This window comes from Saimiri boliviensis, chromosome 7, assembly GCF_048565385.1.
Source record: "Saimiri boliviensis isolate mSaiBol1 chromosome 7, mSaiBol1.pri, whole genome shotgun sequence".
Lineage (NCBI taxonomy): Eukaryota > Metazoa > Chordata > Mammalia > Primates > Cebidae > Saimiri > Saimiri boliviensis.
In genome coordinates, this window is record NC_133455.1 from 68,472,355 (window position 1) to 68,499,729 (window position 27,375).

A 27,375-nucleotide genomic window follows, 5' to 3' on the forward strand; every position below is an offset into this window, starting at 1 on the left:
CTCGCTGGTGCTGACGCTATCCAAGGAGCCGCTCTAGGCTTTCAGGAGGCCGTCTGCATTGCGTGGGGAAGCTTCGGACGACGCAATCGCCTCGCCGGCCCCCGGGGCGGTTAGCGCTTCCGGGGTCGAAGGGTGCGCGGGGTTGAAAGCAGGCCGCTCCGCCCCGTCCCCCTCCCAGACCAGCAGAGGCAGCAGCCGGAGCAGCCGCAGCCTGCGCCCTCTCCCGCCCGCCCGCCCTCCGCCCGCCCGCCCGCCCGCCCTCCGCCGCCCTCCACCCGCCCCGGGGTCTCTTTCCCCCTTCCTCCTCCTCCTCCTCCACCCCCCCCTTCCTCCTCCGCCCGCCCGCGGGGCCCCCCTCGCCTTCCCGCCCGCCCCTATTGTTCCGCCCCCGGCCTCCCGCCCTTCCCCTTCCCGCCCGCTCCCCTTTTCCCCTCAGTCGCCTCGCGCCTGCAGGTAAGCCTAAAAATTTCCCCTGCATCCCCGGCTATGGTTACAATTTCCACTCGTGCCTTCTTTCTTAGCGGGCTCGGGTCCTGGTCACGAGCCCCGGTCTTGCGTACTCCCGCGTGAGCGCCTACCACCTCACTGTGCCTGGCTGGTCATTCACGCGAGGCCCTGGCTCTGGCGCGGCCTAGTAGGCCTCGCGCAAGGCCTACCCCCTCCCCCCGCCTTTTCCCGGTGGCGGCTGCGCAGGAGTCAGGGAGGGCGCGCGCGCGGTAGGGGGGGCGGCGGTGGATTTGTTGGTTGTGGGGGGTGGGGGGAGGCGATGGCCGGCTTGCTGGCCGGGCGGGTGAGCGCGGCTCCCCGCGGGGGTCAGGCGCTGGCGCAGCCACACGAGGAGGCGCTACTAGTCCAGCCCCTCCCCCTGGATCGCAGCGCCCCCCCCCGACCGAACCGTTTATTTTTCCCCCCCTCTTCTTTCTTGTCGAGGGCAGGGGGGGCTTTTTTTTTTCTGAAGTGGAAAATGCTTGGATGATCGAGGGGAGAGGGGTCTGCGGAGTTAACGAAAGAGTAGATGGGCTCCCAGTGGCCGAGTTAATCAGGACGTTTTTCGTGGTAACGAATTTTTAAATTACAAAATGCCTGCCGATGTAGACCCAGACCGAGCTATTTATAGAAGGGGTATTGGACAGCAGTATTAGCAGATGGATTGCTGGAATGGGATACATTTGTCTTGACCAAGTCGGGAGAGAAATTCGACAGATTTGTTGGATTACTAAGATGGTTTGGAGTTAGAAATGCATCTTTGTACTTTACCTAAAGAAATGGCTTCAAATAGGTTTCCTGGTGGTTTTTTTTGTTTTTGTTTTTTTCTTTCGAAGTTGCGTTATTGTGATATTTGTAAAGGGCTTCTTATTACATCTGCAAGGGGGTAAGGAATTAAACTGCCAGATTTTTACCATATCTTATTTTTTAAAAAGCCATTCTTAGGTACCTAGTGCTTTTTTCCTCACCAAGCACTGGTATTCCGTAAGTGAAAAGTGTTGAATTCTGGGATTTTGCCGGCAATTAATTGTAATCCGAAAATAGGGAAATGATGTGTTTTGGGGATGCACTTACATAATCACATTCTTGGAGTAGCTAGAGGACAGTTTGCCATATACAGAATGGTTAGACAGCCACTTAAGCACCTAAGATATTTAGGGTATGGGCTTTTGTGTTAGAGGAAAGTTAACACAGTGGCTGGTTTTGTGAAGGAGGAAATCTAGCTGTGGGAGGAGAGAGATGACATGTTGAGTTTTAAAAGGATGGATACTTAAAATGTCATTGGGGACATTCTACAACTTGGGAGAGAGGTCCTTTTTAAAGATAAAGGAGGTATTGAAGGCGAAGGCATATCCAAAAAACAAATTGTCTTTTAACACATAACTAGTCATTCCAAAGCAGAAATGTTAGGGACAATGTTAGGAATTGTTTCATAGGTGGGAAAAAGGCCATCCTATATAGGAAAGGTACATTGCTGCTGTTCCTAAAAACAAATTTTAGCAATGCCAGTTTTACATTGATTTTCTCGGAAGGAAATTTAAGATTTAATAGACTTGAAATAAAAACTAGATGGCAAACACAAAAGGATAACATCTCAAATCTGAGTTACTATCAAGATGGGTTGGAAGGAGGACTAGGAGAAAAGGACTCAAGTGTACTCAATGTTTTGAGTTATTTTCCAGAAGGGAATATGGAACCCCACCCTGCATGGAAGGCATCTCAGACAATGCCTTTTCAGTGAGGGTGTTGATCTAAATCTTTTAGAAACCTTTTGGTGTTAGCCATCAACGTTTGAAATTGGTAATGTAAGATACATCTCAATTTCCTTATCTAGAAATTGCTACTACTAAGAAAATTTACATGTGCTCTTTCTCGATTTCAACTTGAACAGCATGCTCCCCAGCAGGGAAACAAAAGGTTATTTGCCCTCACTGTAGTTAGAGGTTTGCTCTCATGATTTCCAGGTGTTTATGAATTCTTTGAAGCTTTTTCTGCTGAAGGACAAGTAGTGCACGTTCAGCAGTTCCCTTAGAACCATTGCCAATTGAAGGAACCTTCCTCATCCCCAGAGTCAGCGGAAACCCTGTCATTAATGAGAGGAACTGGAGAGTTGCCTTCCATACTCTGTAACAGAACTTGAGCTGTAAATTTTGTCATGCAGTTGTGCTTGGTGTGTTTTATAAGTCCGACATACTGTCATTTAAGGAAAAGTGTAAAGTAGAAAATATTGATAAGGTGAAAATAACTTGGGAAATAATAACCCTGTTGTTTTCCTCCTCTAATTTTGGTCATGTTTGCATTTTAGTTTTTGGCTTTTACCCCCCACCAGTGACCAAAGACTTGACCACTCCCCAGAGTCCAGCTCCCCAGAACACTGCTCGACATGGACACCGGTGTGATTGAAGGTGGATTAAATGTCACTCTCACCATCCGGCTACTTATGCATGGAAAGGTATGCTCCAGCTTGGGAAATTGGGTCATAGTAACTGCTAGGGGAGGGGCCAGGAAGAGCAGACATGCATCTTGGAGCTCATCAGATTAGCACTGTGGGGCATCTGGCTTTAGCATATTTTTCTAATGGAGTAGATGTGCGGTTTAGTGGGAAAATGGACAGACTTTACTAGGAAGCTCCACTGAGCAGGAAAGGCTTAATTAGAGGCTGGAGCCAAAAACTCTCTCAACCTGGAAGGTAAGAATTTTCCCATGGAGATTGCTCATAGCAAGTCCCCTCCCCCCAATAAATCTTCAAAACTCATTCTTTTGGGGTAAAAATTAGCATAGATAGTTGGTTGGCTGGATAGTTAAAATTCCTTTTCATAATGAACACTTCATTAAAATGCGGAGAAAAAGGAAAAATAAAATACCTTTTTAAAAAGGAACACTTGTGAGTTTCCTCTTAACTGATAATTAGTTTTCTCCATTGCAGGAAGTTGGCAGTATCATCGGAAAGGTAAGACAATTTCACTTCAACTCTAATTACCATGTAGTCATTCTGGATTGAAATAACAGTTGGAGCTCATGCTTGACTTTTCCTTTTACAGAAAGGAGAATCAGTTAAGAAGATGCGCGAAGAGGTAAGTTATGGAAGACTTGAGATTGTTAACTTTGGGAAGTGAAAAATCTTTAAAACAAGTGAAAATTCTTTTTCGGAAGTTAGAGGGAAGAAGCTCTTGGCCGGGTGTGGTGGCTCCTGCCTGTAATCCAAGCACTTTGGAGGCCAAGGCAGGCGGATCACCTGAGGTTGGGAGTTCAAGACTAGCCTGACCAACACGGTGAAACCCTGTCTTTATTTAAAAAAAAAAAGTTCTCAGTAAGGGAAACCTGTATTTTTTTTGGCTTGGTTATTTGTAATGATAATCTGGGAAGTGTATGTTTTTTGTTTTCTATTTGGGAAGTGTGGTTTTGACAAGTCATAGAATTCATTCAAGACTTATGGTAGGCCTGTAGGCTATATTTGAGGATAGACATGGAGGAGTGTTTGAAATGATGCTGACTTTGCCTTGCATCAGGATTGTGTATATTGGCAGCTCCTTGTCCTTCTTACAAGGGGCTATATATCCTGTACATACTCAGATCTTCTTTGTCTCTTTAACATCTTTTGGCTCTTGTTTTCTTTCTAGAGTGGTGCACGTATCAACATCTCAGAAGGGAATTGTCCTGAGAGAATTATCACATTGGCTGGACCCACTAATGCCATCTTCAAAGCCTTTGCTATGATCATTGACAAACTGGAAGAGGTTTGTTTTCTCCCCTTCCATCATCCTTCATTTTTAAGTGCTTCCAGAGAGCTTGTCGGTTTTCTAAGCTTTTCAAGTTCAGGGACAAACTGGACCAGAATACTCTGTAAATGGGTCCTTAGCTTCCTGCAGCCTCCCACAAAATTTGACCATTTATAGTTTAAAGAAGAGTCACTTGAGGCCGGGCACGGTGGCTCACACCTGTAATCCAAGCACTTTGGGCCGCCGAAGCAGGCGGATCATGAGGCCAAGAGATCTAAGCCATCTGGTCAACATGGTGAAACCCTGTCTCTACTAAAAAAAAAAAAAAAAAAAAGAAAAGAAAAATTAGCTGGGCGTGGTGGTGTGCGTCTGTAGTCCCAGCTACTTAAGAGGCTGAGGCAGGAGAATTGCTTGAACCCCGGAGGCGGAGGTTGCGGTGAGCCGAGATTGCGCCACTGCACTCCAGCCTGGTGACAGAGCGAGACTCTGTCTCAAAAAAGAAGTCACTTGAATCATCAAAACAGTTCAAATTTTGCCATGGACTTAGTGTAAATAATTTGCGTGAATGTCATCTGTTGGAGGTATGTCAGGGCTTTGGTAAAAGGCTCGAGTATACCAAACTAAAATGGTTTACCTGACTGACGCTGTAAACAAATAATCTTTCAATTCTGATGCTCTTAGGTTAAAAAGTCAATCTGCTAACATTGTGTCAAAATTATACTTGTTGGGAGAGACTTAGAAAATACTTACCAGAGGTTTTTTCAAGAGGAGGTGGTTTTTCCCCCCACCAACCTTCAGAGGCTAACCTATTGTCCTAGGTCTTGTATTCAGTCTCTCCCTTTCCCCCTTCTGCAGTAATGCAGCTAATTGTGCAATTGATACCACAGGCAGAGGAGTGCTGCTGCTTTAGTGGTTGGTACTTAATGGTGCCTGAAATCTTATCCTTGCCAAGATTAGAAATGTTATATTTTGACCCCTAGGACTCTCTAAGTCCGGAACTCATGGCTTAAAAAACATTTAGGAAATGTACGTTTTAGTTTTTTTCTTTAACAAGAATGAACTTGAACTAGTTTTGTTCTTTTTCATACATCATGGTTTTTTTGGCCAGGCGCAATGGCTCATGCCTATAATCCCAGAACTTTGGGAGGCTGAGGCAGGTGGATCATGGGGTCAAGAGTTTGAAACTAGCCTGACCAACATCTCTACTAAAAATACAAAAATTAGCTGGGCATGGTGGCACGTGTCTGTAATCCCACCTACTGAGAAGGCTGAGGCAGGAGAATCGCTCGAATTGGGGAGTCCGAGGTTTCATGAGCTGAGATCACATCAGTGCACTCCAGCCTGGTGACAATGCGAGACTTTTTTTTTTTGAGACAGAGTTTCGCTCTTGTTACCCAGGCTGGAGTGCAATGGCGCGATCTCGGCTCACCGCAACCTCCGCCTCCTGGGTTCAGGCAATTCTCCTGCCTCAGCCTCCCGAGAAGCTGGGATTACAGGCACACGCCACCATGCCCAGCTGATTTTTTGTATTTTTAGTAGAGACGGGGTTTGATCGCGTTGACCAGGATGTTCTTGATCTCTTGACCTTGTGATCCGCCTGCCTCAGCCTTGCAAAGTGCTGGAATTACAGGCGTGAGCCACCGTGCCCAGCCGAGACTGTTTTTTTTTTTTTTTTTTTTTAAAAGACATCATAGTTTTTTTGGTTGTTTTTTGAGGCAGGGTTGTGCTCTGTCACCCAGGCTAGAGTGCAGTGATACACTCGTAGCTCACTGCCTCCTCCCAGGCTCAAGTGATCTTCTGCCTTAGCTTCCTGAATAGCTGGGGCTACAGGTGCGTGGTAATTTTTTAGAAACCTTTTTTGTTGTTGTTGATATGGGAGCTTGTTATGTTTTCTGGGCTGGTCTCAAACTCCTGCCCTCAAGTGGTCCTCTTGTCTCACCTCTCAAACTGTTGGGATTACAGATGTGGGTCACTATTTTTTAAATTATTTTTTGAGCCAGGGTCTGGCTCTGTTAGCCAGGCTGCTGGAGTACAGTTGTGTTATCATGGCTCACTGCAACCTAAATTGCCTGGGCTCAAGCAGTCATCCCACTTAAACCTCCCCGGAAGCTGGGACTACAGGCATGAACCACCATGTCTGGCTAATTTTTGCAGATTTTCTGGAGACTGAGCCTTCCTATGTTACCCAGTCTGGTCTTCAACTCCTGGGCTCAAGCAGTCCTCCTATTTCAGCCTCCCAAAGTGCTGGAATTACAGGCATGAGGCACTGTGTCTGGTCTTTATTGATTTTTTTTTTTTAATTTTTGACAAATCTAGAAAGCTAGAGCATGAATTGTTTATTCCTTAACCAAGTAATAAACTTGTCCTTGACTTTAGGGGTCTTAACTGCTTAAGCAGTTTGTTTCCAGGTCTCTAGTTATTAAGTGATATGTAAACCACTTAATCTTCGCAAGGCTAAATTTAACTAGGTTAAAACTGTGACTTTCTGGATACAACATATATTTATGGGAAAGACTTTAGGCTTTGAAATAATACGGTTTTTTCATTTCAAATCTATGACTTTTTTTTTTTTTTTGTAAGTGGGGGATGGAGTCTTGCTCTGTCACCCAGGCTGGAGTGCAGTGGTGTAATCTTGTCTCAATGCAACGTGTGCCTCCCAAGTTCAAGCAATTCTCCTGTGGCATCCTCCCAAATAGCTGGGATCATAGGCATGACCCACCATGCTTGGCTAATTTTTGTGTTTTTAGTAGACATGGGGTGTCACTATGTTGGCCAGGCCGGTCTTGAACTCCTTGACCTGCAATGATCCACCTGCATTGGCTACCCAAAATGTGGGGATTACAGGTGTGAGCCACCACCGCACCTGGCCTTTTTTTTTTTTGAGATGGAGTCTCTCTGTTGTCCAGGCTGGAGTCCCGTGGCATGGCATCTGCTCACTGCAGCTTTGCCTCCTGGGTTCAGGCAATTCTGTGGCACCTTCCCGAGTAGCTGGGATTATAGGCATGAGCCACCACGCTCGGCTGATTTTTGTGTTTTTAGTAGAGGTGGGGTCTTAGTACATTGGCCAGACTGGTCTCAAACTCCTTGACCTGAAATGATCCACCTGCTTCGGCTGCCCAAAGTGCTGGGATCACAAGTGTGAGCTACTGTGCCTAGCTGTATATGATTTAATTTTGATGTCAAGTTTTGTTGCTCATTGCCTGGCTAAGTAATTGCAAAACAGATTATCACTTTTCTCCCTACCGAGTACATTCCCCCCCGGGGTAAAGGAAAATATATTTATGGTTAATTCTGAGGAATTTTTCTTTTTCCTTTCTTTTTTTTTTGAGACGGAGTTTCGCTTTTGTTACCCAGGCCTGGAGTGCAATGACGTGATGTCGGCTCACCACAACCTCCGCCTCCTGGGTTCAAGCAATTCTCCTGCCTCAGCCTCTCCTAGTAGCTGGGACTAGAGGCGTGCGTCACCATGCCCAGCTAATTTTTGTATTTTTAGTAGAGACAGGGTTTCACCATGTTGACCAGGATGGTCTCGATCTCTTGACCTCGTGATCCACCCGCCTTGGCCTCCCAAAGTGCTGGGATTACAGGCGTGAGCCACCGCGCCCGGCCCTGAGGAGTTTTTCAAGAGTTTTTATCTTTACATCAAAAATAGTTTGAGAGTTTAACTATTAAAAATAGTTAAAGATAAACTTTACTTTTTTTTGAGACGGAGTTTTGCTCTTGTTACCCAGGGTGGAGTGCAATGGTGCGATCTCGGCTCACCGCAACCTCCACCTCCTGGGTTCAGGCAATTCTCCTGCCTCAGCCTCCTGAGTAGCTGGGATTACAGGCACGCGCTACCATGCCCAGCTAATTTTTTGTATTTTTAGTAGAGACGGGGTTTCACCATGTTGACCAGGATGGTCTCAATTTCTCGACCTCATGATCCACCCGCCTCGGCCTCCCAAAGCGCTGAGATTACAAGCTTGAGGCACCGCGCCTGGCCTAAACTTTACATTTTTGATGTAAAGTTATTATCTTTACATCAATAATAATTGGAACCTTTGTGGTGGGTTATGACCTTACATGTCCTTATAAGATCAAGGGTAAATGATTCTTTAATGGCAGTTACTCATTTCCAGGGATCTGCTTATCCTTCTGGTGTTCTTTCTTTCTGTAGGACATAAGCAGCTCTATGACCAATAGCACAGCTGCCAGTAGACCCCCGGTCACTCTGAGGCTGGTGGTTCCTGCTAGTCAGTGTGGCTCTCTCATTGGAAAAGGTGGTTGCAAGATCAAGGAAATACGAGAGGTTAGTGACTTAATGCTCCTTTTAGAAATGTTAACAATTTGTTCCAAATTGGCTCTTGGTATGGCTAGGAAAAGTTAATGAAATGAAGATTTTTATTAAAATAACAGTTCGGAGGATTACAGTGTGATTGTATTGAAAATAAAACTATCATGCAATAGGATTATTTTGCATAATTCATAAATTTTAATAAATCAGCCTGAGAAAGTTAATCATAATTTTCAAGTATTACATATAACAAGCGTCCATTTATTTTTTTTGGCAACGTTTTCATGTCTTGAGATAACAGAGTAGCAACAGTTTCCTTTATCTTTTTTAATTTTTAAAAACCAATTTTTTTTTCTCCTGTCACTCCAGGTTGTAGTGCAGTGGCTCAATCTTGGCTCATTGTAGCAAAACATCAGCCTTCCCAGGCTCAGGTGATCCTCTCATCTCAGCCTCCAGAGAAGCTGGGATTATAGGCTCACACCGCTACACCCTAACTAATTTTTGTAATTTTTATAGAAATGAGGTTTTTCCATGTTGCTGGTCTCAAGCTTCGACCTCAGGTGATCCACCTGCCTTGGCCTCCCAAAGTGCTGGGATTACAGGTGTGAGCCCCCACGTTTTTTTTTTTTTTTTTGGAGGCAGGATCTCACTCTCACAGGCTCCAGTGCCGGGCATAATCATGATCATGGCTTACTGCAGCCTCAACTTCCTGGGCTCAGAAGATCCTTCCACCTCAAGCCTCCTTAGTAGCTGGGACCATAGGCGCTCCACGATGCCCAGCTGATTTTTGTATTTTTGTTGTAGAGGCAGGGGTTTCACTGTTTTGCTCAGGCTGAGCTCCAGATATTAGACTGTCTTGGTCTCCCAGAGTGCTCAAATTACAGGAGTGAGCCACCGTGCCTGGCTCCTACTTCCTGTTTAACTATGGAAGTTACAGTTAGGGAAGATCTTAATTGTGTCTAGAGGTTATTGAATTTGGTGTTGGAATGAAAGTCCATGGCTGCTTATTTGAGTTTTTGGGAGCCTATTGTACATGGCATGACAACAGAGATCTTCATTTTGTTGATTCCTGTATTCTGAGCACTTGGCATGGTACCTGGCACATAGAATGAACTTGATGTAGAAGATATTTATTCAGTAAGATAATGAAAGGTGGATGATATTTGTGGCGCTTTTGCTTTGCCCAGAGAGCTATCATTAGTTGAGAGGAAGCTGTCTAGAAGGACCTTTTGCTTGAGAGTAGGTTAAATTTAGGCTTTTATTCAGGCTTATTCTTATCTTTTAGTGGCTAATTTATTTTTAACTCTAATTGATTAAACAGTTCTATCTGGAAGAAGGGAAGAGTGGGACAAAGAACAAAAAGGGAAGATGGGAAATGGGATAAATATCCGCCAGAGTTTTAGACTCTGAAATTGCTGCTGGGAGGAATTGGAAGAGCATGAGCTGTTTTTCTCTGATTCTGAATTTCTTTTTACTCCAAAGAGTACAGGGGCTCAGGTCCAGGTGGCAGGGGATATGTTACCCAACTCAACTGAGCGGGCCATCACTATTGCTGGCATTCCGCAATCCATCATTGAGTGTGTCAAACAGATCTGCGTGGTCATGTTGGAGGTAAGCCCTCAGGCTCATGCTGAGAATGGGGGGAGGGCAATTCTGGGGACAGAAGGACTGCTCTATATTTAGTAAGACTAGAATTAAGTGAAGCTGTTAAGGCTTCCAGTGGGGGTGGGGGTAAAAGGTTCCCTGAGTTCATATTTTCCTTCCCCTAGCTTTGGATTTTCTTATGGTCTGTGAGCAAAAATAGAAACTGCTAAGCAGCAGTGATCTTTTGGTTCATAGCAGTTGTAGCAGAGTGGGAGGGGAAGATGCACTACATGGACTGAAGAGGCCAAAATGCATATGTGTTCCTGAGTAGCTGAGTTAAATTATTTTTTTTGAATTACTATATTTGGGTTACATGGAAATTTGACATGCTCTTTAACGACTTGTCACTTTGTAGCAGGGTATTCAAAATGTTGTAGAATAAAAAAATAATACGCATGATGATGTTTCTGAATGACTTAGGAGGTCCTGATTATGTACCATTATTCTATTAAGAATAGCAAAATTCAGGAAAATTAAGCCTTTTCAGATTTGTGATATGGAATTGGTTTCATTGGTGAGAAATGAAACTGGAGTTTTTTCTTTCTTTTGTGTGTGTGTGTGTGTGTGTGTGTGTGTGTGTGAGTGTGTGAGAGACAGACAGACACGGGTCGCCCTGTCACCAAGGCTGGAGCGCAGTGATACGATGTCGGCTCAGTGCAACCTCTGCCTTCCAGGCTTAAGTGATCCTTTCACCTGTCTCCTCAGTAGCTTGGTCTACAGGCATGTACCACCACACCTGGCTTATTTTTGTTACTTTTTGTAGAGACAGGATTTTGCCATGTTGCCCAGGCTGTTCTTGAACTCCTGAGCTCAGGCCATCCACCTGCCTCGGCCTTCCAAAGTACTGGGTTTCCCAGCATGAGCCACTGTCCCCAGCTAGAAACTCGAATTTTCAAGTAGAGATTAGCAAAACGTTGATTGGGCCTTTGAACTATTTATAGATAGTGTCTATATTATTCTAGACAAAACATTTGAGTACTACTTTATTTCCAGTTTTGACTTTATTTTCTATTCAGGCCAAAAAATGTAAACTAAAAACTACCAACTAAAATGTATACATTTACACAGTTATTCATGTTCATTAAATTTACTTAAAACTTTGAAAATAGTGCCAAAGATTATTACAAGCATATCTTCCTTGATAAGAATTAGTATGAATTGTGTAGTCCTTGGAGTTACTGCATTAAAGGCAAATAACTTTTAGTAGATAATTTGGGATTAGGTCTAGCCAGAGACAATTTGGTGTAGGTAAGGGGATGGAAATAGTTTTTAATTTAACTGACCTGTGTGAGCTAAAGCCACACAGCTGAAGCAGCTTTGAAACCTTATCTCTTTTTGTTTTTTTCCCCTCTGACTCTCTCCCAGTCCCCCCCGAAGGGCGTGACCATCCCGTACCGGCCCAAGCCGTCCAGCTCTCCGGTCATCTTTGCAGGTGGTCAGGTAAGAAAATTCTTATTGGTGGGCTAGAGTGAACAGAGATTATATTTGAAATGTCAACTTTGCCGGCATCACACCAAACCACTCTGCATGCTTGCTGAAACCTATACTCTGGCCATAGTTTGACCTGCTTTTAGTTTTATTTTTTGTACTGGAGAAAGCTGTGAATGCCTTAATTTTTAGCAGGCAATGGAAGTTTTGTAGGCACTCAGAAGAGGTAACTTACTTGGTTACTCAAGGCGGGTTGGGTTAGAATTTCCTCACTGTCACTACTATCTCTCCCTATCCCCACCCCATCCATGTTTTATATGTGTGGGGTGATATTTAGAGGTCTAAATAAAAGGTAGCAAAGAGTTGGACCTCTGAAGGAGATTCTGGATGGTGGTCTCAAAATTTGGGGGTCCTGGATTTGAGTGTCCTACAAACTTCCCCTTCCCTCCACCTCACCTCCCCTACTCCTACCCCTTCACTCCCAAACTCCAGTGTGTTGTCCCCTAGGCTCTTAACCTCATAAACACTGGTTTGAACCCACATGGCATAACTGAAATCAGCTGGGGTAAGAGTTCAGTATGTAAGAATAGAAGGGGGTTGAGCATGTTGGGCTCTGGTGCTGTGACCTTTGGTGTTAGAGTAAGAACACCAAAGCACCCCCTTGGCCTCTCTCTGCTCCTTCCTCACCAGCCTAAACTCTTGATCTTTGGCACATGAACTATTCTGAAGTTAGATTATTATGACTGAAGTTAGATTATTATGACCAAAGCATTGATCCAGGACCATGGTAGTCCTGTGCTCTGATTGTATTTGAGGAGTAGGTAGGTCAGTTTTTAAAATACAGTTGGCCCTTTGCGTTTGTGGGTTCCACCTTCAACCTACCTCAGATCAAAAATATTCAGGGAAAAAATGGGTGGTTGCATCTGTACTGAACATGTACAGGCGTTGTTTTGTCATTAACAGTATAAAAAGTATTTAGTGTTTACATTGTATTAGGTATTATTAGTAATAGAGAGATGATTAAAGTATATGGGAAGATATGCTTAGGTTATATGCAAGTACTATACCATTTTATGTAAAAGACTTGAGTATTGGCTGGGCGTGGTCACTCATGCCTGTAATCCCAGTACTGTGGGAAGCCAAGGCAGGCGCATCATCTGAGGTCGGGAGTTCAAGACCAGCCTAGGCAACAAGGTGAAACCCCATCTCTACTGAAAATACAAAAATTAGCCCGGCATGGTGCATGCCTGTAATCCCAGCTGCTCAGCTGGCAGAGGCAGGAGAATCTCTTAAACCTAGGAGGCGGAGGCTGCAGTGAGCTGAGATCACGCCATTGTGCTCCAACCTGGGCAACAAGAGTGAAACTCTGTCTCAGAAAAAAAAAACTTGGCATATTCATGGATATTTTTTTCTGTGGGGGGATCCTAGAACTAATCCCCCACTGATAACCTAGGAACACTTAGGGACAACTGTATTGGGATTCAGGTTAAAATAGTGTCTGATTTTGTTAGCTACCTAAGCAAGTGCATTGCTTAAAATACCTTTTCCCACTTCGGGCTGGTCTGTTATAAGCATATTTAGTTAACTAGTTTCATCTTATTTGCATTTGATTTGGGAGCCATTTAGAGGACAAGCATAAACTTGGGAGGCCATCTCATTCACATTCTGTTGAATTGTCATAAAAATGATCAAGTTTTTAGGGATTTAGTTTGTCCTGTAGATATCATAGCTACTTTCACAGGAAGGTTAGTTATGTCACAGTATTACCTTGAGTTTAGTACCTTGCTTTTAGCACTAGCCTTGTACAAACTGGTTTGGCCAAAGGGCTCTCAGTCCTAGACAGTCAGAATTGGGCAGGATAAGCAAAGGACCAGAGTCAGTGTAGCCAGGAGGGGTTAGCCTTTGGAATCTTTCCTTCCCAGGAACACCAGGTTCCTGCTCTTCTGGATTCTCCCACTCACCTTTGGAATATAGAGTCCCATACTGGGTGGCAGCAACCCTCTCTGCTTAAAATTCTTCCTTCATTTCCTTTTTTCCCCTCCCCATCACACCTCCCCCTTCATACCTCTTTGCTTCCCTACCTGCCTCCCTCCCTCACCTTTATTTAGTCGACCACCGTCTAAAAACTTGCAGTTTCTTCTATGAGTGGCCCTGTCATGGATCGTTCCCACAGGCCTTTTTAAATATCCAGTATCCACAGATGGACCTGTGTCTTTTGTTCCTTTGTGGCAAAGTGGGCTCTGTAGGGGTTCAACTTAATCCCACACTGACTAGGAGCTGGCATCAGCTCTGTTGCCCCACCCCTTTATTCTTACTGAAAATAGCCCAATTGTGCAGTGTGAAATCTGCCACTAGGTAACTTTTTTTTTTTTAATTCACTGATTACAGCTCGTTTCAAATTGTGTTTGAGCTCCTTTTTAAAGGAAAAAGGAAAAAAAATAAACTTTTTTTTGTGTGAATTTCATGCTGGTGACAAGGTGCCGGATTGACAGCCCTGGAGACTGAAATCCTCTATTTATCCACAGGACAGGTACAGCACAGGCAGCGACAGTGCGAGCTTTCCCCACACCACCCCGTCCATGTGCCTCAACCCTGACCTGGAGGGACCACCTCTAGAGGTGAGAGGGGATGTTCAGTCTCCAAGGCTCACTCAATCCTTCCGCCTCAGCCGAGACTGCCAACACGCGGGGGGCCAGTGGCGCTGGTGATTTTTGGTGCTGTGGACACCACCTGTCCACGGGGACCTGGACTGACCCCCCCAACCTCATTTCACCCAGGCCGCGTAGCCCACCAGATGGTAACACCAACTTTTTTTTTTTTTTTTTTTTTTAATTTTTTTTGTTCAACCCCTCTTCCCTTCTCCCACTCCTACCCCATTTTCACCCTTCCTTCCGCCCCCACCTGGGTATACTTTTGGGGGTACTGGCCACTGTGATGTGAGAAGCTTCACATCCTGTTAACCAGCCACTCCTTCCTTCCCTTCCCTCCCTGTTCCCTCTTCCTTTCCTCCTTGTTCCCCACCCCATTGCCCTGAAGATCCAGCTCCCTTTTTGGGAGGTTCCGTTGTGGGGGGAGGAGGGCTTAGTGGGAGCTGCAAGTGCCTTTTATGGAGGGGAGGTGGGAGAAGACAGGAATTAGAACACAGTGGATTTTGTGTACCTGTGATCAACTCCCTAGTGTTAGGGACTCAGCTAGCATTCAGTGTTCTTAAGGTCTTTAGGCAGAAAAATAAGTTGGGGAAAAAAGGAAGTGTTTCAAAACATGCCATGTAGGTTTGTGCAGATACAGATTTCCCACATCACCACAGTTGGTAGAAGGGTTGGGGTGGTGAGGGAAGAGACCATTATTCCTCCTATGCTATCTTGTATACAGGGAGGAAGAGTGGGGCTTGGTCAGTTGAGGCATTGCTAATCTCACTTCCCACATTTTCATTAAGAAACAGTTACATATATTTTGCCTTTAATTGCAGGGAACTTGACTACCTTTATAGGATCCCCGGAGTAAAGTTACACTTAGGGTTCAAAGAAGGCCAATTTGGGTCTGACTGTATTTGTGAGATTCCATCTATTGCCTCAGTCTCTGGCCTCCCCGATTCTGTAATTCAACTCTGGCTTCCTGGCTAGTTGATATGTCTTTTTCCCCCCCACTGGGTGGCTGTCCGTGATTGGTTTTTAATAGGAACTGTTTTCCTCCTTTTGTAGGCCTATACCATTCAAGGACAGTATGCCATTCCACAGCCAGATGTAAGTTTTGTTTTCACTTCTTGTTTTGAAAAGCTCCCTCTCCCATCCAAAATTGTCTCACTCCTTTCTCCCAAGTAGCCAGAAGTGAGTTGGGTCTTTGTTTTCTTCACAAGGTCAATCCATATTTCAGCCCTTTCATCAGGGTAATGCCTCGTTTGCCTTTTGACATTTAACCCCTGAAATTTAATTCAACATACTAGGTTCTCCTTTCCCCTGTGTTTCAGATTACCCTGTCTAAAAGAGAAATGTTCCATGGTATACTGTGATTTGTTATTTCAGGGCACAGTTTAAATTGACATTCGGACTGTGCTTCCTTGCATGCTCTTCTTTCCATGGGGGTATTGGGAGGTTGGGTTTGCCCTTGGGTACTCCTCACTCTGCGGTGACAATTTTAAAAATATTTGGAGGGATGGGGAAGAGGCTTATTTACACAGAGGGATAGGAACCTGAATTATTTCAGAATTAAACCTTTCTTTTTGCTAAAGCCTCCTATTTAAAAGTGCTGGTATTTAGACTTCAGGGGCATTTCTTTCTGCACTTTTATCCTTACTAACCTTTTCAGGTACTGAGTATTAGACTTGGGAAGTTGAGTTTGGGTCTTGGTTAGTGGTAGGCCCCAGGAGAAAGGGAATTAGACGTGAAGAAGGATTATTTTATGAGAGGACAGTTTATATAAATGAATAAAAATAGCTGTAGTAGTCAGTGGTGGCAGTGATGGGACTAAACCCAGTATGGTTTCTTAACTTCTCTCCTCCTTCCAGTCTCCCTGCCCTCCTCATCTCCTTCCCTCTCCCCAGTACTGATAAAACCCTGCATGGTGTGTTTTCCCTAGCACCACTGCACAGTTTGTTTACCTAGCCTGTCTGTGCTTGTCCCTGCGGCAACTGTTGCAATGGCTGCAAACTACCTTCATTAAGTAGCCCACAAGGGGACGGTGGTGGGGCAAGTGCTGTTGCTTTTCTATTCACACACCCAAAACGCGTTCATTCTCTTAGAGACAACCTTTCTATTTCTAACCTTTACCCTTCATATTTTGCCAGTCCCCAGGATTGTGATGTAAACCCCATCCCTACCCTCTGTTGTAGTTTGAGTAGTAGAGTCAATTTTGGGGATCAGGACCTGCATTTTCTCATTTGAATGTGTTTGAGCCCTGGCTCTGTTAAATCTTCTAATGCCAACCTCCTGTTTCCTCCTTGCAGTTGACCAAGCTGCACCAGTTGGCAATGCAACAGTCTCATTTTCCCATGACGCATGGCAACACCGGATTCAGTGGTATGGATACCTCAGTGTTTATTTCTGTAAGGTGTAGTGCAAGAGAGAGGCCAGTCCCAAGGTCTCAGCTTGACATCTGTTTAAAACAAACTTCGTTATCCAGCATCCTGCTGGTTTAAACTTGCCTGTCTACTATGGCTAAGCCCAAGGAGGTAATGTGTTTGTTAACGTGGTTTTCATTTGGGGTCAGTTATTCTAAAAGAAAAAAAGCCCTGGAAGGTTTGGGGGTGAGGTTTGGGGATGCTTGTCAGGTGAAGGGTAGGCTGATATTTCTTTGAGCCCATCCTGACTGTTGCCCCCTTGATCTGATGAGCACCCCCTTTCTCTCCACCAGCAATTCACAGGCTTGGGTAGAGACCATCCATTTGTGCCAAATTGTGTAGTGTTTTTTTGTTTTTGTTTTTGTTTTGTTCTGTTTTTGGGGCTTTTCTGTATAAGGAATAACTTGTCCGATAGGGTTAGGATGAGACCACCAAACTCATTTTCACTTGTATCTTAACAGGCATTGAATCCAGCTCTCCAGAGGTGAAAGGCTATTGGGGTAATGATTAAAAAAAAAAATCTGTAGTATTCTACTGTTATATTAATAAACTGGTGGGAGTCTTGTTTCACTGCCCATGAACCATACCAGCAACATGCACATGGCAGAGAGGAGCTGAGAGAGCAAAGGGGTGGGCCTGGTGCCCCCGAGGGTCCCTTGATGGATCTGGCCAACCCCCTTCTAAAAATGTTGAGACCAGCAGCCATAGCTGAGATTAGGACTAAGCTTGAGTGTTAGCCAGCTGACCTGGTTCAGTCCAGGTGTTAAAGATGGGTTATGGGTATTTGCTGATGGGGTTTTTTTTTTTTTTCTTTTTCTTTGTAAAACGAAAGCCAGAACAAAATTATTGAGCAAAAGACAGGGAGTACATCTGGAGAAATGAAGTCCCCTCACCTGACTGCCATTTCATTCTATCTGACCTTCCAGTCTAAGTTAGGAGGATAGGGGGTGGAGGGCGTTAATCTGATAAAGGTATATTTAAAGCAACTCTGCATGTGTGCCAAAAGTCCGTGATACCCATTAACAGGCATAATATTGGCACTGGTGCTAGTGAGCATCAGGTGAGATACAATATGGAACACAGCAGGAAAGGGATAGAAGTACAGAAGGACTTGTTTAGATTTTGATCCTCTTTGAGGATACCACTCCCTTGCCCTTGCTTCCATTCCCCATCCCTAATAGTCTGGGCTTTGCAGGAAATGGCATGAAATCAGCTCTTCTGAGTGTACAGAAGAACCTTTCGAGCATTATTTCTACACCCTTTTCCCCCCCTCTTTCCTCTTTGGAGGCTTCCAAGTTAGTGATGAATCCCAACAGCCAGTGCTGGGTTTCCAGTTTATTTCCTTCTGTTAGTTTAATGTGCAAGTCAATGGGGTTTTGAATGCTGTGCATTGAATTTGCTTGCTCTCTTCTGTCTTTTAGCAGGTTTGGATGCATCTGCTCAGACTACTTCTCATGAACTCACCATTCCAAACGATGTAAGTGTAGTTAGGGTACATGGGATGAAAATAAGAAAATTGGTTTTAAAGAAACAGACATTTTCAGCAGTGTCCTGCTATTTTTAATTTATTTGTTTTTGAGACAGAGTTTTACTCTTGTGGCCTAAGCTGGAGTGCAGTGGTGTGATCTTCGCTCGCTCTAACCTCTGCCTCCCGGATTCAAGCGATTCTCATGCCTTAGTCTCCCGAGTAGCTGGGATTATAGGCATGTGCCACCATGCGCAGCTCATTTTGTATTTTTAGTGGAGACAGGGTTTGTCTATGTTGGGCAGGCTGGTCTTGAACTCCTGACCTCAGGTGAACCACCAGCCTTGGCCTCCCAAAGTGCTGGGATTATAGGAGTGACCCACCTTGAACTTGACACTTAAGAGATCCTCCCATCTCGGCCTCCCGAGTAGCTGGGATCACAGGTGCCACCACTAAGCCAGGCTTAATTATTTTTGTGTATATATATATATATATATATATATATATATAATTTTTTTTTTTATTTTTATAAAGATGGGATTTCACCATGTTGCCGAGGCTGGTCTCAAACCCCTGAGTGGAAATGATTGGCCCACCTCAGCCTACAGGCCTGAGCCACTGCCCCCCCACCAGAGTTTAGTGATTCATGAACGTTAGATCTGTGCTGTCCAAGGTTATATGATAACAGTAACCACATGTGGGTATTCAACTTGAGAATAGTAAAATGACTGTAGTTCCTCAGTCTCCCTTGCCACAGTTCAGGTGTTCAGTAACCACGTGTTACTGTTTACAGTATTGGATAGTGCAAATATAGACCAGTTTTCTTTCGTTGTTTTTACCTTTTACCAAGGCAAAAATACCTTAGGAATTGGCCAGAATTCTTGTCAGAATAGTAAGGTGGTGATCATGGCAGGATGACTGAATGTATTGCAACCTTTATTTTTAGCTGAGTTTATTCTTGGATTGGCTCTGGTTTATTTTGTCTTTGGAATTAATACTCTGAGGACAGAAATAATGAAGAACTAATACTTGGACCTAAGAGCGAGTTGTTTCAGAACTGGCTCTCATCATGGGTGGTTACACTCAAGAATGGGTCAAGAGTTAATTGAGTTTTTGATCAAAAAAGTATATGGGTAAAGGGTGTAGGATGAAGTTGGGCCTGGTGGTATGCACCTGTAATACCAGGCACATGGAGCACAGTGGGACGGAAGCTGAGGTGTGAGGATGGCTTCAGCTAAGGAGTTTGAGACTAGCCTGAGAAACATAGTAAGACCCTGTTGCAATTTTTTTTTTTTTTTTAAAAACGGCCAGGCATGGTGGCTCACGCCCGTAATCCCAGCACTTTGGGAGGCCGAGGAGGGCAGATCACGAGGTCAAGGGATCGAGACCATCCTGGCTATCATGGTGAAACCTCATCTTTACTAAAAATATAAAAAGAAATTAGCCGGATGTGGTGGTGCACGCATATAGTCCCAGCTACTCAGGATGCTGAGACAGGAGAATGGCTTGAACCGGGAGGTGGAGGTTGCGGGTGAGCTGAGATCGCTCCACTGCACTCCATCCTGGCCACAGGGTGGGTGAGACTGTCTTTAAAAAAAGGATGTTTAAAAAAGGTAGTTTTTTTTAACCGTCGCTGTTTTCTGTGACCCAAGTTGTAGGAGCTAAGGAGAGGGTGGGATTATTGGACCTAGCCGTGCAACTCTAATTCACTGTGCCTTGATTTTCTCCCTTAAGTTGATTGGCTGCATAATCGGGCGTCAGGGCGCCAAAATCAATGAGATCCGTCAGATGTCTGGGGCGCAGATCAAAATTGCGAACCCAGTGGAAGGATCTACTGATAGGCAGGTTACCATCACTGGATCTGCTGCCAGCATTAGCCTGGCTCAATATCTAATCAATGTCAGGTAAGATTTCCCTACCTTTTGTCTTATTCGTACCAACACATTAACGTGTTGGGGAAAGCTGCAGTATATTATTAAATACAAGATTACATGGGGAATGGGTGGAGATGGCCAGAATTTGTTTGCTAGCCCTACTTTCTTTGAGTGTAGCAGAAAAAGTAAACAAATTGCAATAAGTTTGCAAGGGTTCGGGGAGGGAGGAACAGAGATTGCCTGCATTTAACTTGATTGTTTGGGAAGTGGAAAGAATGGCCCGTGTCTTTAATAAATAGGAGAATCTTCTGGCTAGAGCACTCACTGACAGAATCAAATGTGGGTCTTTCTTGTTCTACATAGCATATAGACTACTATTTCTTTGATTTGATTTGGGGTCCAGAGCACCCTTAATTGAAATGATGACAGTGGAATATTAGGACAGCAAGGCAGTTTCTTGGAGGCAGCAATTATCATTTATTCTGGAAACACCCATTTTTCTCAAATTGCATGTGTTATTGTTCAAAGCTTGTGGGAATGTGGGAAGCACAGGTATTGGAATGTTTAGAGAAGTGTGTGGTATGTTTTTTATCTCACCCCTCCCCCAGTCTTGTCCCTTAATGACTTCGTGAGGGTTTTTTCCCCCTTACCCACAGCTAGCTAATGTTACTACACTCAGAATTTTAGGACAATGGTCCCAGTCAAATGGGATTGCTTTCTCAGCTCTTGAGCTTAAGTCGCACCCTTAATTGCTTATTAACATTTTAAAGCATTGTTAGCCCTGAGGCCCTTAGGTCCCTTTTAATGGAGAGTATTGTCTAGTTGTCATTTACCTTTCTTGTAAGTGTCTGGTCTCTTTGTCATAAAAGTTTTGCATGAGTTCCTGAAACTAGTATGGGGAAAGGAATTCATAAATATGAGATCTGTATTATCATGCTTGTACTGACCATGTATGTATGCCATGGTTATTTAGCCCTAGCTAAGAACTTACCGGTTCCCCAGTAGCAATCTGACTTTTGTCTTAGGTCTCTTCATATCTTGAGGTGCTGCTACTCTTGGTATAGAAAAGCTTTCCCATTCCTGGATTTGTTTTCTTGTCCATCCACTAACTAAGCACACTAGGTCCTTAATGTTCAGAATGATAAGGTAGTACCAAAATTTTACATAGAGGTTGTTTGCAGAGGTTCTTTTAATAGAGACAGGGTTTCACCTTGTTGGTCGGGCTTGTCTCCACAATTTCCAGACCTCAAGTGATGTGCCTCCAAAAGTGCTGGGATTACAAGAATTATTTTTCTTATTCTGACTAGGATTTTGGAGAGGAGTTTTCAGTGGCAACAGTCATGTTTTTGAAAGCTGGAATTTGTTTTGTTCTTTTGATAGGCTTGCCCTTCATAAAATTTAAATGTGACCTGCTTGCCTAGCCCCTGCAATAGGTCAGTGGCTACATTGTAAGGAAATAGAATTCTCTAGTTCGAGTCAGTCTTTTCAGGATCATTCTTGCTGAATCATCCTAACCATGGGTTAGGGTCAGTACTTTTCAGAGCTTCATCTAACACCGAAGCAAGGACTATGCATGCACAAAGTTTATTCTTTCTCATCTTGGTCCAGTTTAAATGCAGAAGTCAGAAGTGTTTTTCATTTTTTTTAGGCAAGAAGCATTTTAATGGCTTCTGAGCATTTTCTCCTGTCTAGATTTTTTTGTGGTGGCAGTCTGAGTCCTTTTATATAGTTAGTAGAGATCTGTATCCCTCTCCTTTATGGATTGCAGCTGTCCTTGGACATAGGTAAACAAAATGAGGTTTTAAGGGGAGCCTTTCTGCTCTTGAAGACGTTGGTTTGTGGGCTCAGTTATCCAGGCAGACTTCTCAAATGTAAGTAGTTCTGACTTAGACACATACAGGAATTTGGGAGACACATATCCTTACTGTTCTGTGGAGGTTATTTTAGGAGTAGAAGCAGCAGCATTTTCACTTTTTAAATATGAATTTTTAGGTGATGCTTGAGTTTCTCTTTTCCACTTCTGAAAAGTCCACATTAGAAGTATGATCAGTCAGAAACAAAGAACTTCTTATACCACCTACCACCAGAAAAGCTTTCCTAGTTCTTATCTACACTTCTGTTCTCAGCATTTTTCTTTGAAAACGCTACATTCTTTGAAATTTGAAATTAGTCAGTGACCTACTTTGGACTCTTGTTTCCTTCAACCCTAATATTGGTTTGTTTTGGAAATTTAAGCAGACTTTAATACTACAGCTGAAAGGATTTTTTAAAATTGTGTTTATAAATACTCAAAGCTTCATAAGAAATTTCAGGTTAATTGATTTTCCATTAGAATAGGAAATTGACATTTGATTGGAGGAAACATTTCCTCTTTGTTGGATGATTGATGAGTATTTTTCATTTTCTACCTGAAATCATTCCTTCAACGTCTGGGTTGGGTCAGTGTGTCAGATATATGGAAGTACATGCTCTGTGATTTGATTTCATAGCTTTTTCTATGCCAGTTTTTAAGTAGCTTTGTGGAATGGAAGTATACATATTTAGAGGGTGGGACACAGGCTAAAAGAGAGCTTGTCACAAGTTGATACTAGATTTTCCTAATTGTCAACCAGAGGCACTTACTGATATAACTGAAGCAGTTTTTGTCCTGTACTTATTCCCTTTTGTGGTCTTCCCTTCCACCCACCCTTTTTTTTGTTCCTTTTTTCCTCTGTTACAGTTTAGAAAACGCTAAACCCTCCTCCCAGGCAGCCTCCGTCACGATCCCTGATCACCTCAGCATCAACCTCTCTCAACCCTCCACCCCTTCTTCTTCTTCCTCCTCCACCACCACCCCCTCGCTCGCCACAGCGGGGACCTCCGACGCACCCTCCAGCCTCCCCAACCCTCTTCCGACCGCCCCTTGTGTCTCCAGTCTGCTTGGCATGAAACCCATCCCTCTCCTGGCTCTAAATGTTGTGTCTGCTGCTAAGGGTACCGGGGCTTCAGCTACCACCACCACCACCTCTGCCGTGCCATGTGTAACTAACAAACTGAAAGGCGAGAAACAGAGATTCTCTCCCTACTGATTGCATATCTTGAGGCACCTCCTCCAGTATTATTTGGTTCATTTTGTTTTCCTTTGTTAACATTGGTGAGAATGAAACTATTGTGAGCTTGTTCCTTTTCCTTTTTGCTACTTTGGGGGATAACTGGGTGGGGGTGGGGGGAGTGGTAACCCTTGTTTAGGTTTAGGCCATTTCAGCTGAGTGCCTGTTTCAGGGTCTGACTTGAATTCTTTAGAGCCACAGTTTACTCTTCTTTCTTGTTTGTTACCTTTTCTTTGTAGTTTTATTCTGCCTTGCAATATAACAATGTGTTAGGCTCTGTGTTAATGAATAAAAGCTTCTCCGTTAAACTTTTTTTTTTTTTTTTTTTTTTTTTTAAGAATTATTTAATGATTAAGCTATCAGCAGGCCTTCTTGGCCATATTTGTGTTTCTAGCTGTAATAAAGTTGGCGCAGTAAGAACCTTAGTTCACTGTGTGCTGTGAAGGGTAAAGGGTTGGGGGCTTGTGACTTGTGGCTCTTCAACCAGAAAGCCTGTATAACTGACATGGGCTTTTGGAATCCCAGGTTAATTTTATAGTCCTTTGTCAATATTCCCACAAAGAGATATGACTATGGCAGTTTAGATCCTGAGTGTCCTCTGTAATTGGCAACAAGCTTCATTAGTGAGGAAGTTTATCTGACTTCTCAAATGGCTTACCTTGCCAGCAGCAGCTAACAAGGTGTTCATGCCAGGTTTCCTCTGGTGAATGGTTACCATGAGGATCTCTTCCAAGTCATACATTCAAAGAACATATATTTTTTACTTAGAATGTAGAGGAGGGGCAAAGTGGGATAAGTCTAATAAAATTAGGCAGCTACTGTCTGCTCTGCATTCCTCTGAATTAGCATTATCCCTCTTTGTGACATTAAGTATATCTCAGCCAACCTGTGACATTATCCACAATTTGACATGATGACATCCACTCATCCTAAACCAACTCTGGTAGTCAACCAAGTTTCTTTGCACTTTTTTCTATTCCTTGCTGTACCCTTTCTCCTCCCCACCAACACTATCACAAGTAGGAAGTGACATGCTTACATTTGGAAGAAACCTTAAGGAACAACTAATCTGTGATACATTGATCCCCTCATTTTGCAGATTAAAAAATAGATGCCCTAAAGATAATTTAAATTCATAGATTGAGTGACTAGCCAGGACTAACAACTTAAACTTTACTTTAACTCAATCATATTAACCTCCCTAAAACCTTACTCATTTTCTTTGGGCACGGATCTCATAAAACAGTAGAAATGGTTTAGAATAGTAGCATAAAGCCTGTGATAGCCTTCCATTCAACCAAAGTACACATTGCCACAGTGCTGAAAGTATAACGCTCTTCCCAGGGTATTAGAGAACTCACTTTAGAGTTATTTTCCCTTTTCCAGCATCCCCACTGGTTGACATTAAAAACAAAACAAAACAGTATTCATATATATATATATAAATTTTTTTTAGAGATGGAGTTTCTTCATGTTGGTCAGGCTGGTCTCAAACTCCTGACCTCAGGTGATCCACCCACCTTGGCCTCCTGAAGTGGTGGGATTATAGGCTTGAGCCACTATGCCTGGCCATAGTATTCCAATATATTATCTCATTTTCTGATGTTATTGTGGCCCCTCCATCCCAGATTGGGTTTGTGAAGAAGTATTACATGGCCCAAGTCTGCATAAAGGATTAGATGGGCAAACCTGTCCAGTTAGTAGTTTTATTTAGTTGCTTCCTTATCATGTGGTCCAGCTCTCTCCCTTAGTAAGCTTGCTCCTTCTGTAGTTTGGACTTAATCATGCTGATACTATCTCCTCCCTGAGGGACCTCGTTTTATTTTATCTAGTTCTTGATTTGGAAGGTCTCTTAACCTAATGACTATTCCCAAGGAAGGATAGCTGGGAAAGATTCTAGATGTTTAAGGGGCTAGGTACCATCACTGCCTCTAAAGGCCCTCAGTTTTAAATTTGTTTAAAGCCTAGAGCTCCCCCATGTGGTTTGCTATTCTAGAGTGCCTGACTCAGTATTTCATAGTATTTCCTTTTCCCTCACCTTCCCCACCCCAGCAAAACCCCATTTGGGCTTGATATACATTCAGGGCATTTCTTCTAGAACTCTGGTAGGGCCAGAGTGCTACCACCAATTTTCATAAATGTAAATTTTTAGGTCCTAGATCTAATGGTATCTAGTAGTTTCTGTTTTTAAAATCGGCACGAATCTGCCCCCTTTTTAAGAACTAAATATTCCCTTAATGCTGAGGTGGAGAAACCATTTCTGACTAAAAATAAATACAGTTTGTACTTGAAGGACTCTTCAGTTTTCTGGCCCTTGCTTTTCTACCCAGCTTTTGGCTTTGCATTGTGTGGAAGGGATACAGATGGTGAATTACCAGTCATGTTCTCGTGACCACATATCACAAATATTTATGCTAATCAATCTAAAATCTTTATGAATAACTTCATGAACTGAAAAGAAGTCTTACACATTTGGTTCTATTCAAAATGGGAGCAAAGTCTTGGTGCCTGCCTACCTGCCTACCAGTGAAGCATACGGAGTACTTAAATACCTTTCCCTGAAAGCCCTAAATTGGATTCCAGGACCTCAAATGACCTCTTTGAAACAGAAAGGAAGGCATTGTAGTCTGGTATGTTCAGATGGATGTGGCTTGACAAGATCTAGGAGCTTTGTAGAGTGAGCTACGTAGTTGAAACATTATTTTTTCTGCTATTTTTAAGTCCTGAAAAGTTTTCAGAACTTAAGGCCAGGTGCAGTGGTTCATGCCTGTAATCTCAGCATTTTGGGAGGCTGAGGCAAGTGGATCACCTGAGGTCAGGAGTTCGAGACCAGCCTGACCAACATGGTGAAACCATGTCTCTACTAAAATGCAAAAAGCCGGACATGGTGGTGTGCACCTGTAATCCCAGCTAATCCAGAGGTTGAGGCAGGGGAATTGCTTGAGCCTGGGAAGCAGAAGTTGCAGTCATCTGAGATCATGCCACTGCACTGCAGCCTGGGTGAGAGAGCTAGACTGACTCTCTCCCCGCCTCCAAAAAAAACCCCAAAAACCAATAAATGGATATAATTCTTTACCCATAGTTAATCTTTTTATATCTCTTTTTAACATCTCTTAACCTTTAAAACTGTGGTACCTCATAATATCCTACACTGGTAGAAATCCAGGGCTTTAAAGGCCTTGAGTTGTCTCAGCATTAAACCCTTGAGGCTCTCAGATGAGTGTTCTCTTTCCTAAACTGGTATTCTGCCAGCAGTTTGGGAGGAGCCAAAGTGAGCTCAGCAGTAAAGAAACATTGCTTCTGTGTATTGTGAGCACTCTATAGTGAGCAGCATGTTTTCAGAAAGTATTCTCCATGGTTAACACACTGTGGAACTAAAAACGTAGTTTGAGGAACATTTGGTAACCAAGGGCTCTGTTTCCCTTACTCCTGAGGTGATAGACCTCCACGTGCTTGCATTGCAAGGATTAAAGGATTATGGTATTGGTAAATTTAAGAAACCTTAATGTCTCCCCTGATACTCCAGCACTGATTACTCTTCACATTTCATGAACCAGGTAGAGATGAGGTGCAGCTGGCCACTGGGGAAACTAACTGAGTTCTTGTTTCTGTGTTACAGGCTTTCCTCGGAGACGGGTGGCATGGGGAGCAGCTAGAACAATGCAGATTCATCCATAATCCCTTTCTGCTGTTCACCACCACCCATGATCCATCTGTGTAGTTTCTGAACAGTCAGCGATTCCAGGTTTTAAATAGTTTGTAAATTTTCAGTTTCTACACACTTTATCATCCACTCGTGATTTTTTAATTAAAGCGTTTTAATTCCTTTCTCTGTTCAGCTGTTGATGCTGAGATCCATATTTAGTTTTATAAGCTTCTCCCTGGTTTTTGTTTTTGTTCTTGGTTTTGTTTTTTTTTTTTTTTTTTTTTTGTTTTTTTTGTTTTTTTTTTTTTGGTTTTTTTTTTGGCTCATGAATTTTTCTGTTTGTCATGGAAATGTAAGAGTGGAATATTAATACATTTCAGTTTAGTTCTGTAATGTCAGGAATTTTTCAAAAAAATTAAAAGATGGACTGGAGCTTTTTCTTTGTGAATAGAAACTGGATGCCACAGTGATTCATGTGGGTTTTATTCCTCTTGTCTTGCTGTTATTTTTGTACCTTTTATCCCTCAAAGGACCCTCCTTGGGTTTTGAATAGAAGCCTTTATTCAAGTTAAGATGTTTTCTTATCTTTTACCACTTCCATCTTTTTTTGTGGCCCTTAATCAGATTTTTCTCTTACCTCGTACTTGGTTGGCCCTTATAAACCTGTGCCCAAAAGATGGAGGATTAGACTT

General features: G+C 43.3%; 1 protein-coding gene across 17 annotated transcripts; it reads left to right on the plus strand.

Moving 5' to 3' along the window:
• The first annotated feature begins 313 nt into the window (after positions 1-313).
• On the plus strand, positions 314-27,168 carry PCBP2 (poly(rC) binding protein 2). Of its 17 annotated transcripts, none has more exons than XM_074402691.1 (15): positions 316-453; positions 2,792-2,938; positions 3,413-3,436; positions 3,528-3,560; positions 4,107-4,223; positions 8,365-8,496; positions 9,964-10,091; positions 11,478-11,565; positions 14,079-14,171; positions 15,255-15,296; positions 16,496-16,568; positions 17,071-17,109; positions 18,034-18,086; positions 19,809-19,978; positions 22,668-23,462. In XM_074402691.1, exons 2-15 carry the CDS (start codon positions 2,870-2,872, stop codon positions 23,014-23,016), a joined length of 1,410 nt encoding a protein of 469 aa, XP_074258792.1. In that variant the 5' UTR covers positions 316-453; positions 2,792-2,869; the 3' UTR covers positions 23,017-23,462. The 17 variants fall into 17 exon arrangements, with proteins under 17 accessions (XP_074258797.1, XP_074258794.1, XP_074258792.1 ...); XM_074402689.1 differs by having other exon boundaries at positions 317-453; positions 18,031-18,086; XM_074402690.1 differs by having other exon boundaries at positions 317-453; positions 2,816-2,938; positions 18,031-18,086.
• Positions 27,169-27,375: the final 207 nt, after the last annotated feature.

Excerpts from the sequence above, each read along its gene's own strand:
- PCBP2 (XM_074402689.1), top strand. The coding sequence starts at position 2,870 with ATGGACACCGGTGTGATTGAAGGTGGATTAAATGTCACTCTCACCATC. Across the intron at positions 2,939-3,412 it reads GGCTACTTATGCATGGAAAG|GAAGTTGGCAGTATCATCGG; the intron begins GTATGCTCCAGC and ends TCTCCATTGCAG. Across the intron at positions 4,224-8,364 it reads TCATTGACAAACTGGAAGAG|GACATAAGCAGCTCTATGAC; the intron begins GTTTGTTTTCTC and ends TTCTTTCTGTAG.